The sequence below is a fragment of the Lampetra planeri genome, unplaced genomic scaffold (genome assembly GCF_965212315.1).
Source record: "Lampetra planeri unplaced genomic scaffold, kcLamPlan1.2.h2 scaffold_313, whole genome shotgun sequence".
NCBI classification, from domain to species: domain Eukaryota; kingdom Metazoa; phylum Chordata; class Hyperoartia; order Petromyzontiformes; family Petromyzontidae; genus Lampetra; species Lampetra planeri.
In genome coordinates this window covers 1-22,752 of record NW_027615137.1, presented here as the reverse complement: position 1 = coordinate 22,752, position 22,752 = coordinate 1, and the positions used below count along the sequence as shown (strand labels likewise).

Sequence of the window (22,752 nt, the reverse complement as noted above, 5' to 3'; positions counted from 1 at the left end):
GTATAGTAGTGTAGTGTATAGTAGTGTAGTGTATAGTGTAGTGTATAGTAGTGTAGTGTATAGTGTAGTGTATAGTAGTGTAGTGTATAGTGTAGTGTATATTGTAGTGTATAGTGTAGTGTATAGTAGTGTAGTGTATAGTAGTGTAGTGTATAGTAGTGTAGTGTATAGTGTAGTGTATAGTAGTGTAGTGTATAGTGTAGTGTATAGTAGTGTAGTGTATAGTGTAGTGTATAGTAGTGTAGTGTATAGTAGTGTAGTGTATAGTAGTGTAGTGTATAGTGTAGTGTATAGTAGTGTAGTGTATAGTAGTGTAGTGTATAGTAGTGTAGTGTATAGTAGTGTAGTGTATAGTAGTGTAGTGTATAGTGTAGTGTATAGTAGTGTAGTGTATAGTGTAGTGTATAGTAGTGTAGTGTATAGTAGTGTAGTGTATAGTAGTGTAGTGTATAGTAGTGTAGTGTATAGTAGTGTAGTGTATAGTGTAGTGTATAGTAGTGTAGTGTATAGTGTAGTGTATAGTAGTGTAGTGTATAGTAGTGTAGTGTATAGTAGTGTAGTGTATAGTGTAGTGTAGATTGTAGTGTATAGTGTAGTGTATAGTAGTGTAGTGTATAGTAGTGTAGTGTATAGTAGTGTAGTGTATAGTAGTGTAGTGTATAGTAGTGTAGTGTATAGTAGTGTAGTGTATAGTGTAGTGTATAGTAGTGTAGTGTATAGTGTAGTGTATAGTAGTGTAGTGTATAGTAGTGTAGTGTATAGTAGTGTAGTGTATAGTGTAGTGTATATTGTAGTGTATAGTGTAGTGTATAGTAGTGTAGTGTATAGTAGTGTAGTGTATAGTGTAGTGTATAATAGTGTAGTAGTATAGTAGTGTATAGTAGTGTAGTGTGTAGTGTAGTGTATAGTAGTGTAGTGGTATAGTAGTGTATAGTGTAGTGTATAGTAGTGTAGTGTATAGTGTAGTGTATAGTAGTGTAGTGTATAGTAGTGTAGTGTATAGTGTAGTGTATAGTAGTGTATAGTAGTGTAGTGTATAGTAGTGTAGTGTATAGTAGTGTAGTGTATAGTGTAGTGTATAGTAGTGTAGTGTATAGTGTAGTGTATAGTAGTGTAGTGTATAGTGTAGTGTATATTGTAGTGTATAGTGTAGTGTATAGTAGTGTAGTGTATAGTAGTGTAGTGTATAGTAGTGTAGTGTATAGTGTAGTGTATAGTAGTGTAGTGTATAGTGTAGTGTATAGTAGTGTAGTGTATAGTAGTGTAGTGTATAGTAGTGTAGTGTATAGTGTAGTGTAGATTGTAGTGTATAGTGTAGTGTATAGTAGTGTAGTGTATAGTAGTGTAGTGTATAGTAGTGTAGTGTATAGTAGTGTAGTGCATAGTAGTGTAGTGTATAGTGTAGTGTATAGTAGTGTAGTGTATAGTGTAGTGTATAGTAGTGTAGTGTATAGTAGTGTAGTGTATAGTAGTGTAGTGTATAGTGTAGTGTATATTGTAGTGTATAGTGTAGTGTATAGTAGTGTAGTGTATAGTAGTGTAGTGTATAGTGTAGTGTATAGTAGTGTAGTGTATAGTAGTGTAGTGTATAGTAGTGTAGTGTATAGTGTAGTGTATAGTGTAGTGTATAGTGTAGTGTATAGTAGTGTAGTGTATAGTGTAGTGTATATAGTAGTGTGTAGTAGTGTAGTGTATAGTATTGCAGTGGTATAGTAGTGTATAGTAGTGTAGTGTATAGTGTATAGTAGTGTAGTGTATAGTGTAGTGTATAGTAGTGTAGTGTATAGTGTAGTGTATAGTAGTGTAGTGTATAGTGTAGTGTATATTGTAGTGTATAGTGTAGTGTATAGTAGTGTAGTGTATAGTAGTGTAGTGTATAGTAGTGTAGTGTATAGTAGTGTAGTGTATAGTGTAGTGTATAGTAGTGTAGTGTATAGTGTAGTGTATAGTAGTGTAGTGTATAGTAGTGTAGTGTATAGTAGTGTAGTGTATAGTGTAGTGTATATTGTAGTGTATAGTGTAGTGTATAGTAGTGTAGTGTATAGTAGTGTAGTGTATAGTAGTGTAGTGTATATTAGTGTAGTGTATAGTAGTGTAGTGTATAGTGTAGTGTATAGTAGTGTAGTGTATAGTGTAGTGTATAGTAGTGTAGTGTATAGTAGTGTAGTGTATAGTAGTGTAGTGTATAGTGTAGTGTATATTGTAGTGTATAGTGTAGTGTATAGTAGTGTAGTGTATAGTAGTGTAGTGTATAGTGTAGTGTATAGTAGTGTAGTGTATAGTAGTGTAGTGTATAGTAGTGTAGTGTATAGTGTAGTGTATAGTGTAGTGTATAGTAGTGTAGTGTATAGTGTAGTGTATAGTGTAGTGTATAGTAGTGTAGTGTATAGTGTAGTGTATAGTAGTGTATAGTGTAGTGTATAGTAGTGTAGTGTATAGTAGTGTAGTGTATAGTAGTGTAGTGTATAGTGTAGTGTATAGTGTAGTGTATAGTAGTGTAGTGTATAGTGTAGTGTATAGTAGTGTAGTGTATAGTAGTGTACTAGTACAGCCACGCCTGTAGTGTGCTGGAGAGTAAATCCACTACAACATTTGCAATCCAGATTCGTGCAGAATTCCTCCGGTTTCGTTCTCATCATCCTGCACGGTATCCACGCCGCAGAATTGTGAGACCCGCTGGTCACCACCACGAGCGAAAACGTTGAGAAACGGGCGCGATAGTTTATTTATATTTTTTGTTTAATTTTTTAAAAATAATTACACCCAAAGTGCGAGCCAGTTCCGCCTTTATTTCTGTGTGAGGGTTTTCTGTGTTTTCTGTGTGTGTGTGTTCTGTGTGGGTGTTCTGTGTGTGTGTGTTTTCTGTGTGTGTGTGTTCTGTGTGTGTGTTTTCTGTGTGAGGGTTTTCTGTGTGTGTGTTTTCTGTGTGTGTTTTCTGTGTGTGTGTGTTCTGTGTGTGTTTTCTGTGTGTGTGTGTTCTGTGTGTGTGTTCTGTGTGTGTGTTTTCTGTGTGAGGGTTTTCTGTGGGTTTTCTGTGTGTGTGTTCTGTGTGTGTGTGTTCTGTGTGTGTGTGTTCTGTGTGTGTGTTTTCTGTGTGTGTGTTCTGTGTGTGTGTTTTCTGTGTGAGGGTGTTCTGTGTGTGTGTTCTGTGTGTGTGTGTTCTGTGTGTGTGTTTTCTGTGTGAGGGTGTTCTGTGTGTGTGTTCTGTGTGTGTGTGTTCTGTGTGTGTGTTTTCTGTGTGTGTGTTCTGAGTGTGTGTTTTCTGTGTGAGGGTGTTCTGTGTGTGTGTTCTGTGTGTGTGTGTGTTCTGTGTGTGTGTTCTGTGTGTGTTTTCTGTGTGTGCGTGTTCTGTGTGTGTGTTTTCTGTGAGGGTTTTCTGTGTTTTCTGTGTGTTCTGTGTGTGTGTTTTCTGTGTGTGCGTTTTCTGTGTGTGTTTTCTGTGAGGGTTTTCTGTGTTTTCTGTGTGTGTTCTGTGTGTGTGTTTTCTGTGTGAGGGTTTTCTGTGTGTGTGTTCTGTGTGTGTGTTTTCTGTGTGTGTGTTCTGTGTGTGTGTTTCTGTGTGTGTGTTTTCTGTGTGTGTGTTCTGTGTGTGTTCTGTGTGTGTGTGTTCTGTGTGTGTGTTTTCTGTGTGTGTGTTTTCTGTGTGTGTGTTCTGTGTGTGTGTTTTCTGTGTGTGTGTTTCTGTGTGTGTGTTTCTGTGTGTGTGTTTTCTGTGTGTGTGTTCTGTGTGTGTTCTGTGTGTGTGTTTTCTGTGTGTGTGTTCTGTGTGTGTGTTTTCTGTGTGTGTGTTCTGTGTGTGTGTTTTCTGTGTGTGTGTTTTCTGTGTGTGTGTTCTGTGTGTGTGTTTCTGTGTGTGTGTTTTCTGTGTGTGTGTTCTGTGTGTGTGTGTTCTGTGTGTGTGTTTTCTGTGTGTGTGTTCTGTGTGTGTGTGTTCTGTGTGTGTGTTTTCTGTGTGTGTGTTTCTTTCTGCGTGTGTTTCAGCTCCCTAACTCCGTGTTGGAGAGAGAGAGGAGGAGAGAGAGGAGAGGGAGAGGAGAGAGAGAGAGGAAGAGAGAGGAGGAGAGAGAGGAGGGAGAGGGAAGGAAACGAGTGCACGATAGTGAGCAGCTCTCTAGAACGACTCACTAGCGGGGAGAGGGGGGCGGGGGAGAGGGGGGCGGGTGGGGGGCGCGGGTTTTTGGGGGGAGGGGGGGGGCTTGGGGGGGGGGGCGTGTGGGGGAGGGGGCGGTTTTGGGGGGGGGGAGGGGCGGGTGGTGGAGGGGGGCGGGTTTTAGGGGGGGAGGGTTTTGAGGGGGGAGGGGGCGGGTGGGGGAAGGGGGCGGGGGGGTTTTGGGGGTGGGGGAGGGGGCGGGTGGGGGAGGGGGGCGGGTTTTAGGGAGGGAGGGTTTTGGGGGGGAGGGGGCGGGGGGTTTTAGGGGGGGGAGGGTTTTGGGGGGGGGGCAGTGGAGAGGGGCGGAGAAAATTGGTGCAGGTCTTTGCGGGGAGGGGGGGGACACCTCCCAACAGAGGCAAAGATCCCCCGTATAGCCTTCGCAGACTGTTGGGGCAAGTGCCCATGGCGAGCGCTGACGACCAAGGCATACCGATCGGAGGCAGGGAGACCAACACGACGGCCGACCGCCTTTGTTTCCCCAATACTGTGATGTTGATTCCGCACCGCACCAGGCACTGATTTAAGGGTTGAGTCGACCTAGGGGAGGTCCGGGACCGGTTCAAATGCTCGCCGAGCCACGAAGTGGCGGTGACGTCACCACGGCGCCTGTGCCAGGCTAGGTGCACGTTGAGGCCACGTGAAGCGTCAAAGGCTCGCTGCTGGAAGGTCACGTGACAGCCCCAGCAGGTGCCGTGGGGTGACTGAGATGACTGTCAGATGCACCACCTGTGCCAACTTGCTGCGTTTTAACCGACCGGCGTTCCGCTCGTTGTTGTGAGCGTCGCTCATCCGCTATTGCTGGATGGTGACTGCCTCTAACTGTCCAGTAGCAGCGTCCTTCACGAACCTCCTCCTCCACAGAGGCCAATCTTGACACCGCTGGTACCGGTCATCGGAAAGTCCACTCAGCTCCGCGTCCTCCTGTCCCCCATCACTCCATCTCTTCTCCAGCGTGTGCCGAGCCCAATTACCCCCCTCTATGCACCCAAACAGAAGCTGCTTGGGGCATGCGGTGGCTGGGCATGCGGTGGCTGGGCATGCGGTGGCTGGGCATGCGGTGGCCGGGCATACGGTGGCTGGGCCATGCGGTGGCTGGGCATGCGGTGGCTGGGCCATGCGGTGGCCGGGCATACGGTGGCTGGGCCATGCGGTGGCTGGGCATGCGGTGGCTGGGCATGCGGTGGCTGGGCATGCGGTGGCTGGGCATGCGGTGGCTGGGCATGCGGTGGCTGGGCATGCGGTGGCTGGGCCATGCGGTGGCTGGGCATGCGGTGGCTGGGCATGCGGTGGCTGGGCCATGCGGTGGCTGGGCATGCGGTGGCTGGGCATGCGGTGGCTGGGCATACGGTGGCTGGGCATGCGGTGGCCGGGCATGCGGTGGCTGGGCATGCGGTGGCTGGGCATGCGGTGGCCGGGCATGCGGTGGCTGGGCATGCGGTGGCCGGGCATACGGTGGCTGGGCATGCGGTGGCTGGGCATGCGGTGGCCGGGCATGCGGTGGCTGGGCATGCGGTGGCCGGGCATACGGTGGCTGGGCATAGAGCTGGTCATGAGCACGCTGCCCAGGTACTGGGAACTCCTCACCAATCTCTCTCTACAGTCGCCCCATCGCATAATGCACGGGCATAATATGACTTTGAGACCTCTCCCAACCATCTACACATTCCACAAGTAGTGACTAATCCCATATCTGCATTTGCCATAAATATGCTAAATTCCTCTGTTCAAATGTAAATTCCTTTGTCAAGGCGCTCTCCTCCTCTAACCCAGCTGAAATATACGCTGCCAAGCTTGGTGGTGTTCATTCGGACGCTGTCTTTCCGATAGCCCTGCTCTTCACCCGAGGGCGGCTGCTTGCGTTGTGGCCGAAACGTCGTGAGAATTGTATTTTATTATGTTTTAACTTTATTACTTTATTATTTCCCTTCTACGTGACTTTACCGAAAGAACCAAGAAGATGAATCCCTGCAGTCACGAAAGCTTTAAATCGAAATTCAACGGGGCAATGTTGAGAGATAGGTCTGTCGGAAAGACAGCGTTCTTCACCTGAGGACGGCTGCTTGCGTTGTGGCCGAAACGTCGTGAGAATTGTATTTTATTATGTTTTATTTTTATTACTTTATTATTTCCCTTCTACGTGACTTTACCGAAAGAACCAAGAAGATGAATCGCTGCAGTCACGAAAGCTTTAAATGGAAAATTAGCAGGTCATCAGCGTGCACATAACATGGCTGGGCCAATTCGGGAGCCATCCCTTGACCGCACTGTGGCACCATGCAGCCTTCCAATTCATTATCTGTACCAGATGGGAAAAATAAAAAAAACCCACTGGCACATCCACTGAAGGCGTTTTCCAATGATGTGGTCAAACATATGGACCAGAGGACATCCCAGTCGCATCCCAAAGCGGACAGGAAATGGCTCACTCCCAACCACGCAGCTACACCCGGGGCCTGCCAACTATCACGAAAGTCTTTAATTACAGACGCGAAACTAAACAATGAATGATTGAGAGCACGAAGAGCAACCCAAAGCCTCGACCTATTGATGGTATCGATTATGATGATGAGGAACGCCACGGTGGCTAGATGTTGACTACCTCGCCTGGTATGCAGGAGGTCGTGGGTTAGATCTAAACCCTGACGCCTGCTGTATATTTGGTGTTTGCGTGTCTCTCTCTCATCATCACGGTGGCAAGGAGATGTTGACTACCTCACCTGGTATACAGGAGGTCATGGGATTGATCTAAACCCTGACGCCTGCTGTATATTTGGTGTTTGCGTGTCTCTCTCTCATCATCATCACGGTGGCTAGATGTTGACTACCTCGCCTGGTGTGCAGGAGGTCGTGGGATCGATCTAAACCCTGACGCCTGCTGCTGTGTATTTAGAGTTTGTGTGCCTCTCTCTCACCGCGTTCGCGTGGATTTTTCTCCGGGTCCCGCGGGGTTTCCCCTCCACATTTAGAATCAACATCACGCGATTTTGAGTATTCGCCTGCTATACATTTCCACACGATAAGCCACTTCGCTGAGCTATTATCATTTGTGGTCAGGCCGCTTTTGAAAAAGGGCTCAATAGCTCAGTGGTGGGCCTTACCTGTTCAAATAAAAAAAAAGTTCAGTAATGTAGTAAGTTTATTTGGTCAATAAAGGCGAGATGTAGGTCCTGTTGCAATTCCATACAGACTCTGCATATCCCTTCCCACGCCACTCACAACTAAAATGTGGCCAACACCACACACACCCGGCCGCCTTTGTCTTCCCAGCGGTGATGCTCAGCACACTGCGCCGGGTACTCGTTTAAGGCTGAGTCGACCTAGGGGAGGCCCGGGAGCGGTTGAAATATTCGCCACTGTTATCGGTCGTAGGCGGAAATCGAACACGGGTCAACGGGTCCGTAGCGCAGTGCGCTAACCACTGCGCCACCGCTCGCATACACAAACACATCAATAGTGACATGCACATACAAAAACATAGATCCCCCCCCCCGTATAGCCTTAACAGACTGTAGGGGCAAGTGCTGTTAGCGAGCACCTATGAAGGTCGGAACGGTACACGAGGGGGTGGGTGGCCAGCACCACGCCCGACCGCCTTTGTCTCCCCAGTGGCAATGTTTACACACCGCACCAGGTACTCATTTGAGGCTGAGTCGACCTAGGGGAGGCTCAGGACCGGTTCAGATAATCGTCACTGGGTGTTGGCCGTGAGTGGGGATCGAACCCGGGTCGCCGGGTTCATAGCGCAGCGCGCTAACCGCTGCACCACCGCTCCCCACTCGCATACACAGACACATCAATAGTGACATGCACATACACACATCCTGACACACACATCCTGACACACAAACACACACACATCAATAGTGACATGCACATACACACATCCTCACACACACTTCGACATCAATACTGGCAGTCATACACACTTGCATATCCACACACGTCATTACTGACAGTCAAAAGACAAAGACCACCCGTATAGCCTTTAGCAGGCTGTAGGGGCAAGTGCTGCTAGCGAGGCGCAGCACCTGTGAAGGCCGGCACGGCACACGAGGGGGTGGGTGGCCAGCATCACGCCCGGCCGCCTTTGTCTCCCCAGTGGCAATGTTTACACACCGCACCAGGTACTCGTTTGAGGCTGAGTCGACCCATGGGAGGCACAGGACCGGTTCGGATAATCGTCACCGGTGTTGGCCGTGATCGGGAATCGAACTCGGGTCGCCGGGTTCGTAGCTTCGCTTCCTGTCCCCATATACAAAATCTATACCGAGTCACACGTACACACAAAGACAAAGATCCCCCGTGTAGCCTTAACAGACTGTAGGGGCAAGTGCTGTTAGCGAGTAGCACCTATGAAGTCCGGCATGGTACACGAGTTGGTGGGTGGCCAGCACCACGCCCGGCCGCCTTTGTCTCCCTAGTGGCGATGTTTACTACACACCGCACCAGATACTCATTTGAGGCTGAGTCGACCTAGGGGAGGCACAGGACCGGTTCAGATAATCGTCACCGGTGTTGGCCGTGATCGGGAATCGAACTCGGGTTGCCGGGTTCGTAGCGCTAACCGCTAAACCACCGCTCCCTGTACAAAGATAAAGACAAAGATCCCCCGTGTAGCCTTAACAGACTGTCGGGGCAAGTGCTGTTAGCGAGTAGCAGCAGCACCTATGAAGGCTAGCGGCACTGTGGCACACGAGGGGGTGGGTGGCCAGCACTACGCCTCGGCCAGGTGTGTAACGGTTAGCGCCTCTACTCAAGAGCGTGAGTCACATGGCCGCCACGATCATCGTCATCATCATCAGGGGGTGGAACTTGTCCGAGTAGCACGTCCGGCAAAGGAGACGGAGCGAAGGGAATCGAAAGCTTGTGTGCAGGTGCCGGCCTTGGATTGTTACATCGCAGCGGGGAGCGGTGGCGCAGCGGTTAGCGCTACGAACCCGGCGACCCGAGTTCGATTCCCGCTCACGGCCACCAACAACAGCGACGATTATCCGAACCGGTCCTGCGCCTCCCCTAGGTCGACTCGGCCTCAAATGAGTACCTGGTGCGGTGTGTAGTAAACATCGCCACTGGGGAGACAAAGGCGGCCGGGCGTGATGCTGGCCACCCACCCCCTCGTGTGCCGTGCCGGCCTTCATAGGTGCTACTCGCTAACAGCACTTGCCCCTGCAGTCTGTGAAGGCTACACGGGGGATCTTTTGTTACATCACAGGATCTCATCCTATATTTAGGGGCTCAAGGCGCGCTCGAAAACATTGCTAAAAAGCGGTGACAAAATAGAGTCGGAATCAGGATATTTATTTATACCGGAGAAATCCGATGAGCGATAAAGCTCTTGTTCACCGATGTCCACTCGGGCCGATGAATGGGCACACACGGGGGGAGGGGTGGGGGTCATGGAAGGCCTAGGGGAGCGAGGGGAGGGACGAGGGGTAGGGGAGAGGAAGGGAGTGGAGGTGAGGCTGAGAGAGAGAGAGGACCGGGTGGAGGTTCAGGAAGGGGACGGTGAGTTTGGGAGGCCTTCATCCAGCAGTGGAGTGACCACGGTTGATGATGATGGATGGTGGTGGTGGTGAGGATGATGGTGATGACGATGGCAATGACGACGATGATGTTGCTAGTGATGATGGTGGATTATGGTGATGATGGTGGCAATGACGATGATGATGGTAGTGATGATGGTGGATTATGGTGATGCTGGTGATGATGGTGGATTATGGTGATGATGGTGATGACGACGGTGGTGATGATGGTGGCAATGACGATGATGATGGTAGTGATGATGGTGGATTATGGTGATGATGGTGATGATGGTGGTGATGATGGTGGCAATAACGATGATGATGGTCGTGATGATGGTGGATTATGGTGATGATGGTGATGATGGTGGTGATGATGGTGGCAATGACGATGATGATGGTAGTGATGATGGTGGATTATGGTGGATTATGGTGATGATGGTGGTGATGGTGGTGATGATGGTGGCAATGACGATGATGGTGGTGACGATGGTGGATTATGGTGATGATGGTGATGGTGGTGGTGATGATGGTGGCAATGACGATGATGATGATGGTCGTGATGATGGTGGATTATGGTGATGATGGTGATGATGGTGGTGATGATGGTGGCAATGACGATGATGATGGTAGTGATGATGGTGGATTATGGTGATGATGGTGATGGTGGATTATGGTGATGATGGTGATGACGACGGTGGTGATGATGGTGGCAATGACGATGATGATGGTCGTGATGATGGTGGATTATGGTGATGATGGTGATGATGGTGGTGATGATGGTGGCAATAACGATGATGGTCGTGATGATGGTGGATGATGGTGATGATGGTGGTGATGATGGTGGCAATGACGATGATGATGGTAGTGATGATGGTGGATTATGGTGGATTATGGTGATGATGGTGGTGATGGTGGTGATGACGATGGCAATGACGATGATGATGGTAGTGATGATGGTGGATTATGGTGATGATGGTGGTGATGATGGTGGCAATGACGATGATGATGGTGGATTATGGTGATGATGGTGATGACGACTGTGGTGATGATGGCGACGATAGTGATGATGGTGATGACGGTGGTGGCGATTATGATCGCCACACCGAATGCAACGGCCTGTGAAATGTCTGTGCAGCCGGCAACGGAGCCCAGATTGTTGGGGATGAAATTTGACCGATGGGAGCGAAAACCCACGTGGGATGTGATATTATTTTGAGCGATCGAAACTAAACTAACACCAAAAATAATCTACATCATTAGACCTCCTCTGCCAGTACCAAAATATAATAACAGGGGTTTTCCCCCTTTTTTCTGGCAACAAAATTGAAACCTTTTTACAAGGATTCATGTAACTGCATTAACCACAATACTTGCAGTCAAAATGCAAACAAAACACACACACTGATAATATGATGCATTGTCCTTGAAACTGATTGGTTCACACCAGAGACGGCTTTCTTTTGAGCCTCGACCCAATTGGTGCTAGACCAGATGACGCCAAAAGGCGTACAGCTCAAAGACAATGCACTATCAAAGTAATGAGGGCTCGGGGTGAGCATCTATATCATTAGACCTCCTTTGCCAGTACCACAATATAATAATGGGGGTTTTTCCACTTTTTTCTGCATTTTGACAGCAAGTATCGTGGTTAATGCCACCATGAATCCTCGTAAAAAGGTTTCAGTTTTGTTGCCAGGAAAAAGGGGGAAAACCCTATTATTATATTACTAAAAAGCATTTACACCATTGGTACCTCATTTGCCAGTAAAAAATATGATAATTGTTTTTTTACCCTTTTATCTGGCAACAAAACTGACACCTTTTTTACGAGGAGTCATGTTTGCATAGACCACAATACCTGCAGTCATAATGCAAACAAAAAACACAACTCTGATAATGTATGCACTGTCCTTGAAGTTGATTGGTCCACACCCGAGACAGCTTTCCTTAGAGCCTAGTCTCACATGGTGTTGGACCAGAAGGCGTCATCTGGTCCAACACCATGTGAGACTAGGCACTAAGGCTCTAAGGAAAGCTGTCTCGGGTGTGGACCAATCAACTTCAAGGACAGTGCACATACATTATCAGAGTTGTGTTTTTTGTTTGCAGTATGACTGCAGGTATTGTGGTCTATGCAAACATGACTCCTCGTAAAAAAAGGTGTCAGTTTTGTTGCCAGATAGAAGGGTAAAAAAAACAATTATCGCCTTCAGGGAAGTCGTGTCCTGTATACGCAACTGCGCACAATTCTGTCAGTCACTTATAACTGCTTTGCAGTTACTTATTTCCAATTATGGACTCAGACAATTGTCCTATCATCTCATAGAGTCCCTGGCACGTAATCATATGCTACACAGTGGCATTGGGGGTCGCAAAATGCCGATTGATTCTAGATTTGAAGCTTTCGTGACTGCAAGGATTCATATTCTTAGATTTTTTTTTCGGTAAAGTCACGTAGGTGAAACATTAAAATTAATAAAAGTAAAATAAAATAAAAATCACGACGTTTCGGAGGCAACACGAAATGTCGTGATTTTTATTTTATTTTTATTAATTTTAATGTTTTACCTACGTGACTTTGCCAATTTTTTACTAATAAACCCCAATGATTGGGGGGGGGGGGGGGGCAAGTGCCACCCCACCCCCCCACTGGCTCCCACCGTGAATCCACGCGACCACGGGAAAAACACAAACTCCAAATATACAGCAGCAGGCATCAGGGTCAAAATCGAACCCACGACCTCCTGTAAACCAGGCGAGGTAGTCAACATCTCGCCATAAACTCGCGACACCAGAGAAGACCCTTGCCTGATCACCACCCCGTCTATGTGAGTCTGTGGGTCTCTGTGTGAGTCTGTGGGTCTCTGTGTGAGTCTATGGGTCTATATGTGAGTCTGTGGGTCTCTGTGAGTCTATGGGTCTCTGTGCGAGTCTGTGGGTCTCTGTGTGAGTCTGTGGGTTTCTGTGTGAGTCTGTGGGTCTCTGTGTGAGTCTGTGGGTCTCTGTGAGTCTATGGGTCTCTCTGCCAGTCTATGGGTCTCTGTGCGAGTCTATGGGTCTCTGTGAGTCTATGGGTCTCTCTGCGAGTCTATGGGTCTCTGTGCGAGTCTATGGGTCTCTGTGCGAGTCCATGGGTCTCTGTGTGAGTCTATGGGTCTCTGTGCGAGTCTATGGGTCTCTGTGCGAGTCTATGGGTCTCTGTGCGAGTCTGTGGGTCTCTGTGTGAGTCTTTGGGTCTCTGTGCCAGTCTTTGGGTCTCTGTGTGAGTCTGTGGGTCTTTGTGAGTCTATGGGTCTCTCTGCGAGTCTATGGGTCTCTGTGTGAGCCTGTGGGTCTCTGTGCGAGTCTGTGGGTCTCTGTGTGAGTCTATGGGTCTCTGTGCGAGTCTATGGGTCTCTGCGTGAGTCTATGGGTCTCTGTGTGAGTCTATGGGTCTCTGCGTGAGTCTATGGGTCTCTGTGTGAGTCTATGGGTCTCTGTGTGAGTCTATGGGTCTTTGTGTGAGTCTATGAGTCTCTGTGTGAGTCTATTGGTCTCTGTATGAGTCTATGAATCTCTGTGTGAGTCTATTGGTCTCTGTATGAGTCTATGGGTCTCTGTGCGAGTCTATGGGTCTCTGTGCGAGTCTATGGGTCTCTGTGCGAGTCTATGGGTCTCTGTGCGAGTCTATGGGTCTCTGTGCGAGTCTATGGGTCTCTGTGCGAGTCTGTGGGTCTCTGTGCGAGTCTGTGGGTTTCTGTGCGAGTCTATGAGGTTGTCATCATAATAATATGAACATGAATATTGTACAGCAGTTGGGTGGAGTTGCGGCGCAATGGTTAGCACCATGGTGGTGCTGGTGGTGGTGGTGATCAGCCACGACCTGGGTCTGTCCAGTGACCTCCTGCCAGCGAGCCTTCGACGCTTCGTGCGATGCCCTCAAGATGCACCTGGCCTGGCACGGGCGCCGTGGTGACGTCACCGTCACTCGGTGGCGAACGGCGGCTGTCGTGTCGTGTCGTCGGTGGTGGTCGCGACTCCTGCGTGGTGTAAGAATCTACCAGCGGGAGGTCAGGGGTCAACCACTGGAAGTCGTCCACCAACGGTGGCAGAGTCGTCCGGAGGAAGCCGCTGGTGGTGGAAGAATCTGCCGGTAGCGGTGGAGTCCACCGGTGGTGGTGGTGGATTCCATCGGTGGTGGAGTCTGCCGGTGGTGGTGGTGGTGTCGGCCCACGGTGGTGGATTCCATCGGTGGTGGAGTCTGCCGGTGGTGGTGGTGGTGTCAGCCCACGGCGGTGGTGGATTACGTTGGTGGTGACCACCACCAACAAAATCCACCACCAGAATCCACCACCACCACCACCACTGCACTCGGCGGGCTCCGTCGGTAGCAGTGTTGGTGGTGGATTTCGTCCGTGGTGGTGGAGTCCACCCGTGGTGCTGGTGGTGGTGGTGGTGGCGGTGGTGGTGCTGGTGGTGGCGGCGGTGGTGCTGGTGGTGGTGGTGGTGGTGGCGGTGGCGGTGGCGGTGGTGGTGGTGCTGGTGGTGGTGCTGCTGGTGGTGGTGGTGGCGGTGCTGGTGGTGGTGCTGGTGGTGGTGGCGGTGGTGGTGGTGGCGGTGGTGGTGGCGGCGGTGGTGGTGCTGGTGGACGGTGGTGCTGGTGCTGGTGGTGCTGGTGGTGCTGGTGGTGGTGGTGATGGTGCTGGTGGTGGTGCTGGTGGTGGTGCTGGTGGTGGTGGTGCGGGTGGTGCTGCTGGTGCTGGTGGTGGTGGTGGTGCTGGTGGCAGCGGCGTCTCTGGTTCACATGAGGAGCGCCTGCACTTGCTGCGGCGTGGGCTGCATGGTCGCCGCTGTGACGGCCTCCCCGTAGCGGTTGCCGTGGCGATGGACCGCGTCGTACACCTCGGCGTAGGCCGTGCTCACGAGCGCCGCGGCGCGGGCGCACACAACCTCCCTGCGCGCAAAGACAAAGGTCCCCCGTGTAGCTCGCGCGGGCCGTGGGCAAAGAGCGGCGGCGGCGGCGGCGGCGTGGCCGTCGACGGACCGCGACCCGGCCGCGTTTGTCTCCCCGGCGGCGACGACGTGTTTGGTGCAGCGCGCCGCCACTCGCCGGAGAGCGAGTCGACCTCGGGGGAGGCACCAGGAGCGGTGCCCTGGACACGGAGCAGCCGCCCTCCTCCTTCACCTCCTTGAGCTCCTCGCTTGGAGCCATTGCCCATGGGACGCGCGCGCGTGTGTGACACGCGAGTGACACGTGTGTGGGACGTGACACGTGAGTGACACGTGACACGTGTGCGTGTCGTGAGCGCGCGCGCGCGTGACACGCGAGTGACACGTGAGTGACACGTGTGAGTGAGTGACACGTGACACGTGAGTGACACGTGAGTGACACGTGTGTGGGACGTGAGTGAGTGGCACGTGACACGTGAGTGACACGTGACACGTGTGTGGGACGTGACACGTGTGTGGGACGTGACACGTGAGCGAGTGGCACGTGAGTGACACGTGTGTGGGACGTGACACGTGAGTGACACGTGTGTGGGACGTGACACGTGAGTGAGTGACACGTGAGTGGCACGTGAGTGGCACGTGAGTGACACGTGTGTGAGTGGCACGTGACACGTGAGTGCGTCGTGAGCACATACGTACTTGAGGCTGGAGCTGTGCAACATCTGCAGCTGCGGCAAGGTGTGCGAGTCCGGGGACGAGAGGTACCGAGAGAACTGCCCCTGCATGTGGCGTTGGGGGTGGGGGGAGTCACAGATGTAGGTGTGTGCGTGTAGCTGCATACTATTAACACTCCTTCCCTTTGTTAATGCTACCCCCATCCCCTCCCTTTGATGCTGCTAATCCTGCATAATGCACGGGCATAATATGACTTTGAAACCCCCCAGCCCACCTCCTACGCATTTCCCTTAAATATGTTAAATTCCTCCTTGATGTGCAAATTCTTTTGTCAAAGCGCTCTACTTCCCCCATCCAACCCAGCTTAAATATACGCTCCAAGCTTGGTGGTGTTTCATTCTTCGCCTGAGGACGGCTGCTTGCGTTGCGTGCGAAACGTCGTGAGAATTATTTTATTATGTTTTAGTTTTATTATTTTATTACTTCCCTTCTACGTGACTTTACCGAAAGAACCAAGAAGATGAATCCCTGCAGTCACGAAAGCTTTAAATCGAAATGTGCGTGTAAGTTGAAATTATTTCGCACCGTACGTAGTCAACCGTGTTAATCGGAGATGATGAGCATGTACCGCAGAGATCCTGGGTTCGAGCCCTGGTTCTATGTCTGTCTCTCTCTCTGAGGTATCATAGTGGGCCTGTACGAGACAGATGAGATCCTGGGTTCGATCCTTGGGTATCTGTGTCTGTGTGTGTCTCTCTCTCTCTCTGATGGATCATAATAGGCCTGTACGAGACAGATGAGATCCTGGGTTAGATCCTTGGGTCTCTGTGTCTGTGTGTTTCTCTCTCTGAGGGATCATAGTGGGCCTGTACGAGACAGATGGGATCCTGGGTTCGAGCCCTGGCTCTGTGTCTGCGTGTCTCTCTCTATCTGAAGGTTCATACTGGGCCTGTCGCAAACATTGAGCCAGCACTACTGAAATCTTGGGTGATTGCGATGTGATGATGCTCACGAAAATGATGATGATAATTGTGATCGAGATTGGCATGCTCATTATTATGATTTGTTTCTTTCGGTTAAGTCGCGTCCAAAGATAAAATAATAAATTAAATTAAATAATAGAATACGACGTTTCGATTGCAACACAAGCAATCATCATCAGGTATAATGAAATAGCGACTCATTGATATGCGACTCATTGATATGCTAATTTTTTCTCTAACCCCCCTTCCTTCTCTCTGCGTCCGCCCTCCTCTGTCTATTTAAGGCCACCCCCACAGAGACGACCACCTCTCACTGTTACCTGTGTTGCTCTCTCTATGTATCTTGGTGATATCTGTCTGCTAATATGTCTGTCTATAGTTTTTCTGGTGAGATTTTATGTCGCTATTTCATTATACCTGATGATGATTGCTTGTGTTGCAATCGAAACGTCGTATTCTATTATTTAATTTAATTTATTATTTTATCTTTAGACGTGACTTAACCGAAAGAAACAAATAATAATTCCTGCAGTCACGAAAGTTCTATAAATTAAGATTGTCATGATCATTATAACGATGTCTGCGTTGACAATGATGACAATGCTGCTCGCGATGATGTTTCTGGTAATGCTGGTGACGATGTTTGTGATGCTGATGATAAAGATGACAAATGCGTTTGGGTGCGATAATTAGGAAGAGGTGTGTGTGATAACACTGACAATGTGTGTGGTGATGATGACGAATATGACTATGATGATGATGACAATGATGACGATGATGATGACAATGATGACGATGATGATGACGATGATGATGACGATGATGATGACGATGATGATGACGATGCTTGTGATGACAATGATGACGATGATGACTATGATGATGATGACTATGATGATGATGACAATGATGACGATGATGATGACGATGATGATGACTATGCTTGTGATGACAATGATGACGATGATGACTATGATGATGATGACAATGATGACGATGATGATGACGATGATGATGACGATGATGATGACGATGATGATGACGATGATGATGACGATGATGATGACGATGATGATGACGATGCTTGTGATGACAATGATGACGATGATGACTATGATGATGATGACAATGATGACGATGATGATGACGATGATGATGACGATGCTTGTGATGACAATGATGACGATGATGACTATGATGATGATGACTATGATGATGATGACAATGATGACGATGATGATGACTATGCTTGTGATGACAATGATGACGATGATGACTATGATGATGATGACAATGATGACGATGATGATGACGATGATGATGACGATGATGATGACGATGATAATGACGATGATGATGATGATGACGATGATGATGATGATGATGACGATGATGATGATGATGACGATGCTTGTGATGACAATGATGACGATGATGACTATGATGATGATGACAATGATGACGATGATGATGACGATGATGATGACGATGATGATGACGATGATGATGACGATGATGATGACGATGATGATGATGATGATGATGACGATGATGATGACGATGATGATGACGATGATGATGACGATGATGATGATGATGATAATGACGATGATGATGACGATGATGATGATGATGATAATGACGATGACGATGATGGTGACTATGCTAGTGATGGCAATGATGATATTGATGATGATGACGATGATGATGATGATGACGATGATGATGATGACGATGACTATGCTAGTGATGGCAATGATGATGACCATGATGATGATGAGGCTTGTGACGATCATGATGAAGACGATGTCTCACCATGGCTCCTTTCACCGAGGACTCATCCATTCCCGGTATTTGAGACAGGGGACCCTGAAACGTGAATCACAACAACATCACTCACCGTTACCACTCGCCCCACCATCATCCCCCGCCCACTATCTCTCCGCGGTGAATAAAACCGAGTACCACTTTGTGCCAAGCCAACAGGGGCCGGGCCTGTCCGGATTGAATAACCCCTGCCATGAGCTTGTGACTTTACCGAAAGAACTAAGCGTATGAATCCTTGCAGTCACGAAAGCTTCAAATCTAGAATGAGATGGTGAACTTTTGTTTTTATTTCACCAGGTAAGGCTCTTCTTCAGAAACGACCTGGCCACACACGATCGCTCAACGAAGCGGCTCATCACGTGGACATCGACAGCAGCCACATACTCTAAATGCGTCTTTCTAATTGTGGAGGGGAAAAAACGGAGGACCCGGAGAAAAAAGCCGAACGATCACGGAAAGAGAGAGACACAAGCAAACTCCAAATATACAGGAGTCGGGGTCGGAATCGAACCCCCAACCTCCTGTATACCAGGAAGAGGGAAGTATGCGAGACTCAAGAGATGGGTAAACAACTCGGGAGGTCTTTTCGATTTAAAGCTTTCGTGACTGCAGGGATTCATCTTCTTGGTTCTTTCGGTAAAATCACGTAGAAGGGAAGTAATAAAATGATAAAAATAAAACATAATAAAATACAATTCTCACGACGTTTCGGCCACAATGCAAGCAGCCGTCTTCAGGTGCTTGCGTTGCGGCCGAAACGTCGTGAGAATTATTTTATTATGTTTTATTTTTTATTATTTTATCTATGAGTGGTGAAGATGGTGATGATGTTGATGGATGAGACAGTAGCAGTGATCTTCTTGGTTCTTTCGGTAAAGTCACGAAGAAGTGAAATAACAAAATAATAAAAATAAAACATAATAAAATACAATTCTCACGACGTTTCGGCCACAACGCAAGCAGCCGTCCTCAGGTGCAGAAACAGGTCTGTCGGGGAGACAGAGAAGACAGAGTCTTCCCGACAGACCTGTTTCTTCACCTGAGGACGGCTGCTTGCGTTGTGGCCGAAACGTCGTGAGAATTATTTTACTATGTTTTATTTGTATTATTTTATTACTTCCCTTCTACGTGACTTTACCGAAAGAACCAAGAAGATGAATCCCTGCTGCAGTCACGAAAGCTTTAAATCGAAAAGTAGCAGTGATGTCAAGTCCATGAGGCCTAGTCTGTGAGGCCTAGCTGGTGAGGCCTAGTCTGTGAGGCCTAGCTGGTGAGGCCTAGTCTGTGAGGCCTAGCGTGTGAGGCCTAGTCTGTAAGGCCTAGCCTGTGAGGCCTAGTCTGTGAGGCCTAGTCTGTAAGGCCTAGCTGGTGAGGCCTAGTCTGTGAGGCCTAGCTGGTGAGGCCTAGTCTGTGAGGCCTAGTCTGTGAGGCCTAGTTTGTGAGGCCTAGTTTGTGAGGCCTAGTCTGTGAGGCCTAGTCTGTGAGGCCTAGTCTGTGAGGCCTAGCTGGTGAGGCCTAGTCTGTGAGGCCTAGTCTGTAAGGCCTAGCTGGTGAGGCCTAGTCTGTGAGGCCTAGTCTGTGAGGCCTAGTCTGTGAGGCCTAGTCTGTGAGGCCTAGTTTGTGAGGCCTAGTCTGTGAGGCCTAGTCTGTGAGGCCTAGTCTGTGAGGCCTAGTCTGTGAGGCCTAGTTTGTGAGGCCTAGTCTGTGAGGCCTAGTCTGTGAGGCCTAGTTTGTGAGGCCTAGTCTGTGAGGCCTAGTTTGTGAGGCCTAGTCTGTGAGACCTAGTCTGTGAGGCCTAGTCTGTGAGGCCTAGTTTGTGAGGCCTAGTCTGTGATGCCTAGTCTGTGAGGCCTAGCTGGTGAGGCCTAGTCTGTGAGGCCTAGTCTGTGAGGCCTAGTCTGTGAGGCCTAGTTTGTGAGGCCTAGATTGTGAGGCCTAGTCTGTGAGGCCTAGCCGGTGAGGCCTAGTCTGTGAGGCCTAGTCTGTGAGGCCTAGTCTGTGAGGCCTAGCTGGTGAGGCCTAGTCTGTGAGGCCTAGCCTGTCAGGCCTAGTTTGTGAGGCCTAGTCTGTGAGGCCTAGCCTGTGAGGCCTAGTTTGTGAGGCCTAGTCTGTGAGGCCTAGTCTGAGGCCTAGTTTGTGAGGCCTAGTCTGTGAGGCCTAGCCTGTGAGGCCTAGTTTGTGAGGCCTAGTCTGTGAGGCCTAGTCTGTGAGGCCTAGTTTTGTGAGGCCTAGTCTGTGAGGCCTAGCCTGTGAGGCCTAGTTTGTGAGGCCTAGTCTGTGAGGCCTAGTTTGTGAGGCTTAGTCTGTGAGGCCTAGTCTGTGAGGCCTAGTTTGTGAGGCCTAGTCTGTGAGGCCTAGCCTGTGAGGCCTAGTTTGTGAGGCCTAGTCTGTGAGGCCTAGTCTGTGAGGCCTAGTTTGTGAGGCCTAGTCTGTGAGAGGCCTAGCCTGTGAGGCCTAGTCTGTGAGGCCTAGTCTGTGAGGCCTAGTCTGTGAGGCCTAGTCTGTGAGGCCTAGCCTGTGAGGCCTAGTCTGTGAGGCCTAGTCTGTGAGGCCTAGTCTGTGAGGCCTAGTCTATGAGGCCTAGCCTGTGAGGCCTAGTCTGTGAGGCCTAGTCTGTGAGGCCTAGTCTGTGAGGCCTAGTCTGTGAGGCCTAGCCTGTGAGGCCTAGTCTGTGAGGCCTAGCCTGTGAGGCCTAGTCTGTGAGGCCTAGTCTGTGAGGCCCTAGTCTGTGAGGCCTAGTCTATGAGGCCTAGCCTGTGAGGCCTAGTCTGTGAGGCCTAGTCTGTGAGGCCTAGTCTGTGAGGCCTAGCCTGTGAGGCCTAGTCTGTGAGGCCTAGTCTGTGAGGCCTAGTCTGTGAGGCCTAGCCTGTGAGGCCTAGCCTGTGAGGCCTAGTCTGTGAGGCCTAGTCTGTGAGGCCTAGTCTGTGAGGCCTAGTCTGTGAGGCCTAGTCCTGTGAGGCCTAGTCTGTGAGGCCTAGTCTGTGAGGCCTAGCCTGTGAGGCCTAGTCTGTGAGGGCCCTAGTCTGTTGAGGCCTAGCCTGTGAGGCCTAGTCTGTGAGGCCTAGTCTGTGAGGCCTAGTCTGTGAGGCCTAGCCTGTGAGGCCTAGTCTGTGAGGCCTAGCCTGTGAGGCCTAGCCTGTGAGGCCGTGTCAACCCTGCTCGGGGCCGGTGTTGCTGCACCCGGCTGTAGACGGCCCGCCATGCCGGCACGCGTCAGCATCAGCGAGGCCTGCTCGTTCACACAGCGTGTCCAGGTGGGCCTCGATCTGAGAGGGCGAGGCGAGGGCGTGAGAGAGTCAGAGAGTGGAGAGAGAATAGAGTAATGGGGGAGAAGCGACAAACAAACAAACACTTGTATTTTTAAAATCCTTTATATTAAGTTCGCTTGCTTGCTTACGACCGTGCAAATCTTTCGGTCGTTTTTTTAACCCACTTCCCGTGATCCAATCGAGCTGACATTTTGCACACAGACTCGTTGTGCGTGACAATTAATGTTCGTTGACATTTTTTTTCCCAAAATTTTACACTGTTAGGACAAAAATATTATATTTAATTTACCAATTGCTTAATGGTGCAATGCAATCATCTGACCCATAGGTGGCAGCCATCTCAAGCCAGAGGACGAGAGGACTCTAGCCGCCACGCATATAAAGGATTTATAGTAAAAAACTTTGTTTTTTACGGGTTATACTTGTATTTTTACCAGGTAAGACCCCACTGAAACTGCGTAGATCTTTTCTAGAAGCGACTCTGAGCTATCACAAATGACAGCTCAACAAAGTGACTTATCATCATCATTATCATCGCGTGCAAATGTGTCGCAGCCCAAATACTCGAAGATGCATCTTGATTCTAAACGTGGAGGGGAGAAAAATCGGAGGACCCGGAGAAAAATCCACGCGACCACGGGGAGAGAGGACATGTAAACAGGCGTCAGGGGTTGGGATCGAACCCACAGCCTCCTGCATACAAGGCGAGGGAGTTAACATCTCCTGCGGCAAAGACAAAGATCCCCCGTATAGCCTTAACAGACTGTAGGGGCAAGTGCTGTTTAGCGAGCACCTATGAAGGCGCCGGCAACGGCACACGAGGGGGTGTGGTGGCCAGCACCAACGCCCGGACCGCCTTTGTCTCCCCAGTGGCGATGTTTACACACCCGCACCAGGTACTCATTTGAGGCTGAGTCGACCTAGGGGAGGCCCAGGACCGGTTCAGAAAAATCGTCACTGGTGTGTTTGCCCGTGAGCCGGGAATCGAACCCGGGTCCGCCGGGTTCATAGCGCAGCGTAGCGCTAACCGCTACAACCCACCGCTCCCCACACACACACAGTGCGCTAACCACTGCGCCACCGCTCCCCACACACACACAGACACACACACACGGTGCGCGCTGGTGGCCGCCCTGTTCCATCGCCAGCCCCGGTGCGGCCTCTGCTCAGCATTCCAAAGTTCCAAACGACATTTGAAAGAATCCTTGGGAGTGGAGGGGGCCAGAGGGAGGGGGGGGAGGCACAAAGACAAAGATCCCCCCCCCCTGTCCCCAGTGTAGCCTGCACAGGCTGTTGGGTAAAAGTGCTTTTCGCAAGCACCACGTAAGGCCGGAATGGGGTGGTGTGGGCAGAAAACAACACGCACTCGCCCAGACCGCCCTTTGTCGTCTCCC

The 22,752-nt window shown here is 49.7% G+C and overlaps 1 protein-coding gene across 1 annotated transcript; it reads right to left on the bottom strand.

The window, feature by feature from the left end:
* Window positions 1-14,357: 14,357 nt before the first annotated feature.
* On the bottom strand, window positions 14,358-18,179 carry COG6 (component of oligomeric golgi complex 6). The gene is made up of 3 exons (XM_078623556.1): window positions 18,078-18,179; window positions 15,304-15,383; window positions 14,358-14,608 (listed from the first exon to the last, which is right to left on the bottom strand). The coding sequence occupies exons 1-3, from the start codon at window positions 18,105-18,107 to the stop codon at window positions 14,455-14,457; spliced, it is 264 nt and encodes an 87-aa protein (XP_078479682.1). The 5' UTR covers window positions 18,108-18,179; the 3' UTR covers window positions 14,358-14,454.
* Window positions 18,180-22,752: the final 4,573 nt, after the last annotated feature.

Excerpts from the sequence above, each read along its gene's own strand:
- COG6 (XM_078623556.1), bottom strand. The coding sequence starts at position 18,107 with ATGGATGAGTCCTCGGTGAAAGGAGCCATG. Across the intron at positions 15,384-18,077 it reads CCTCGGTGAAAGGAGCCATG|GGGCAGTTCTCTCGGTACCT; the intron begins GTGAGACATCGT and ends CGCCACATGCAG. Across the intron at positions 14,609-15,303 it reads TTGCACAGCTCCAGCCTCAA|GGAGGTTGTGTGCGCCCGCG; the intron begins GTACGTATGTGC and ends CTTTGCGCGCAG.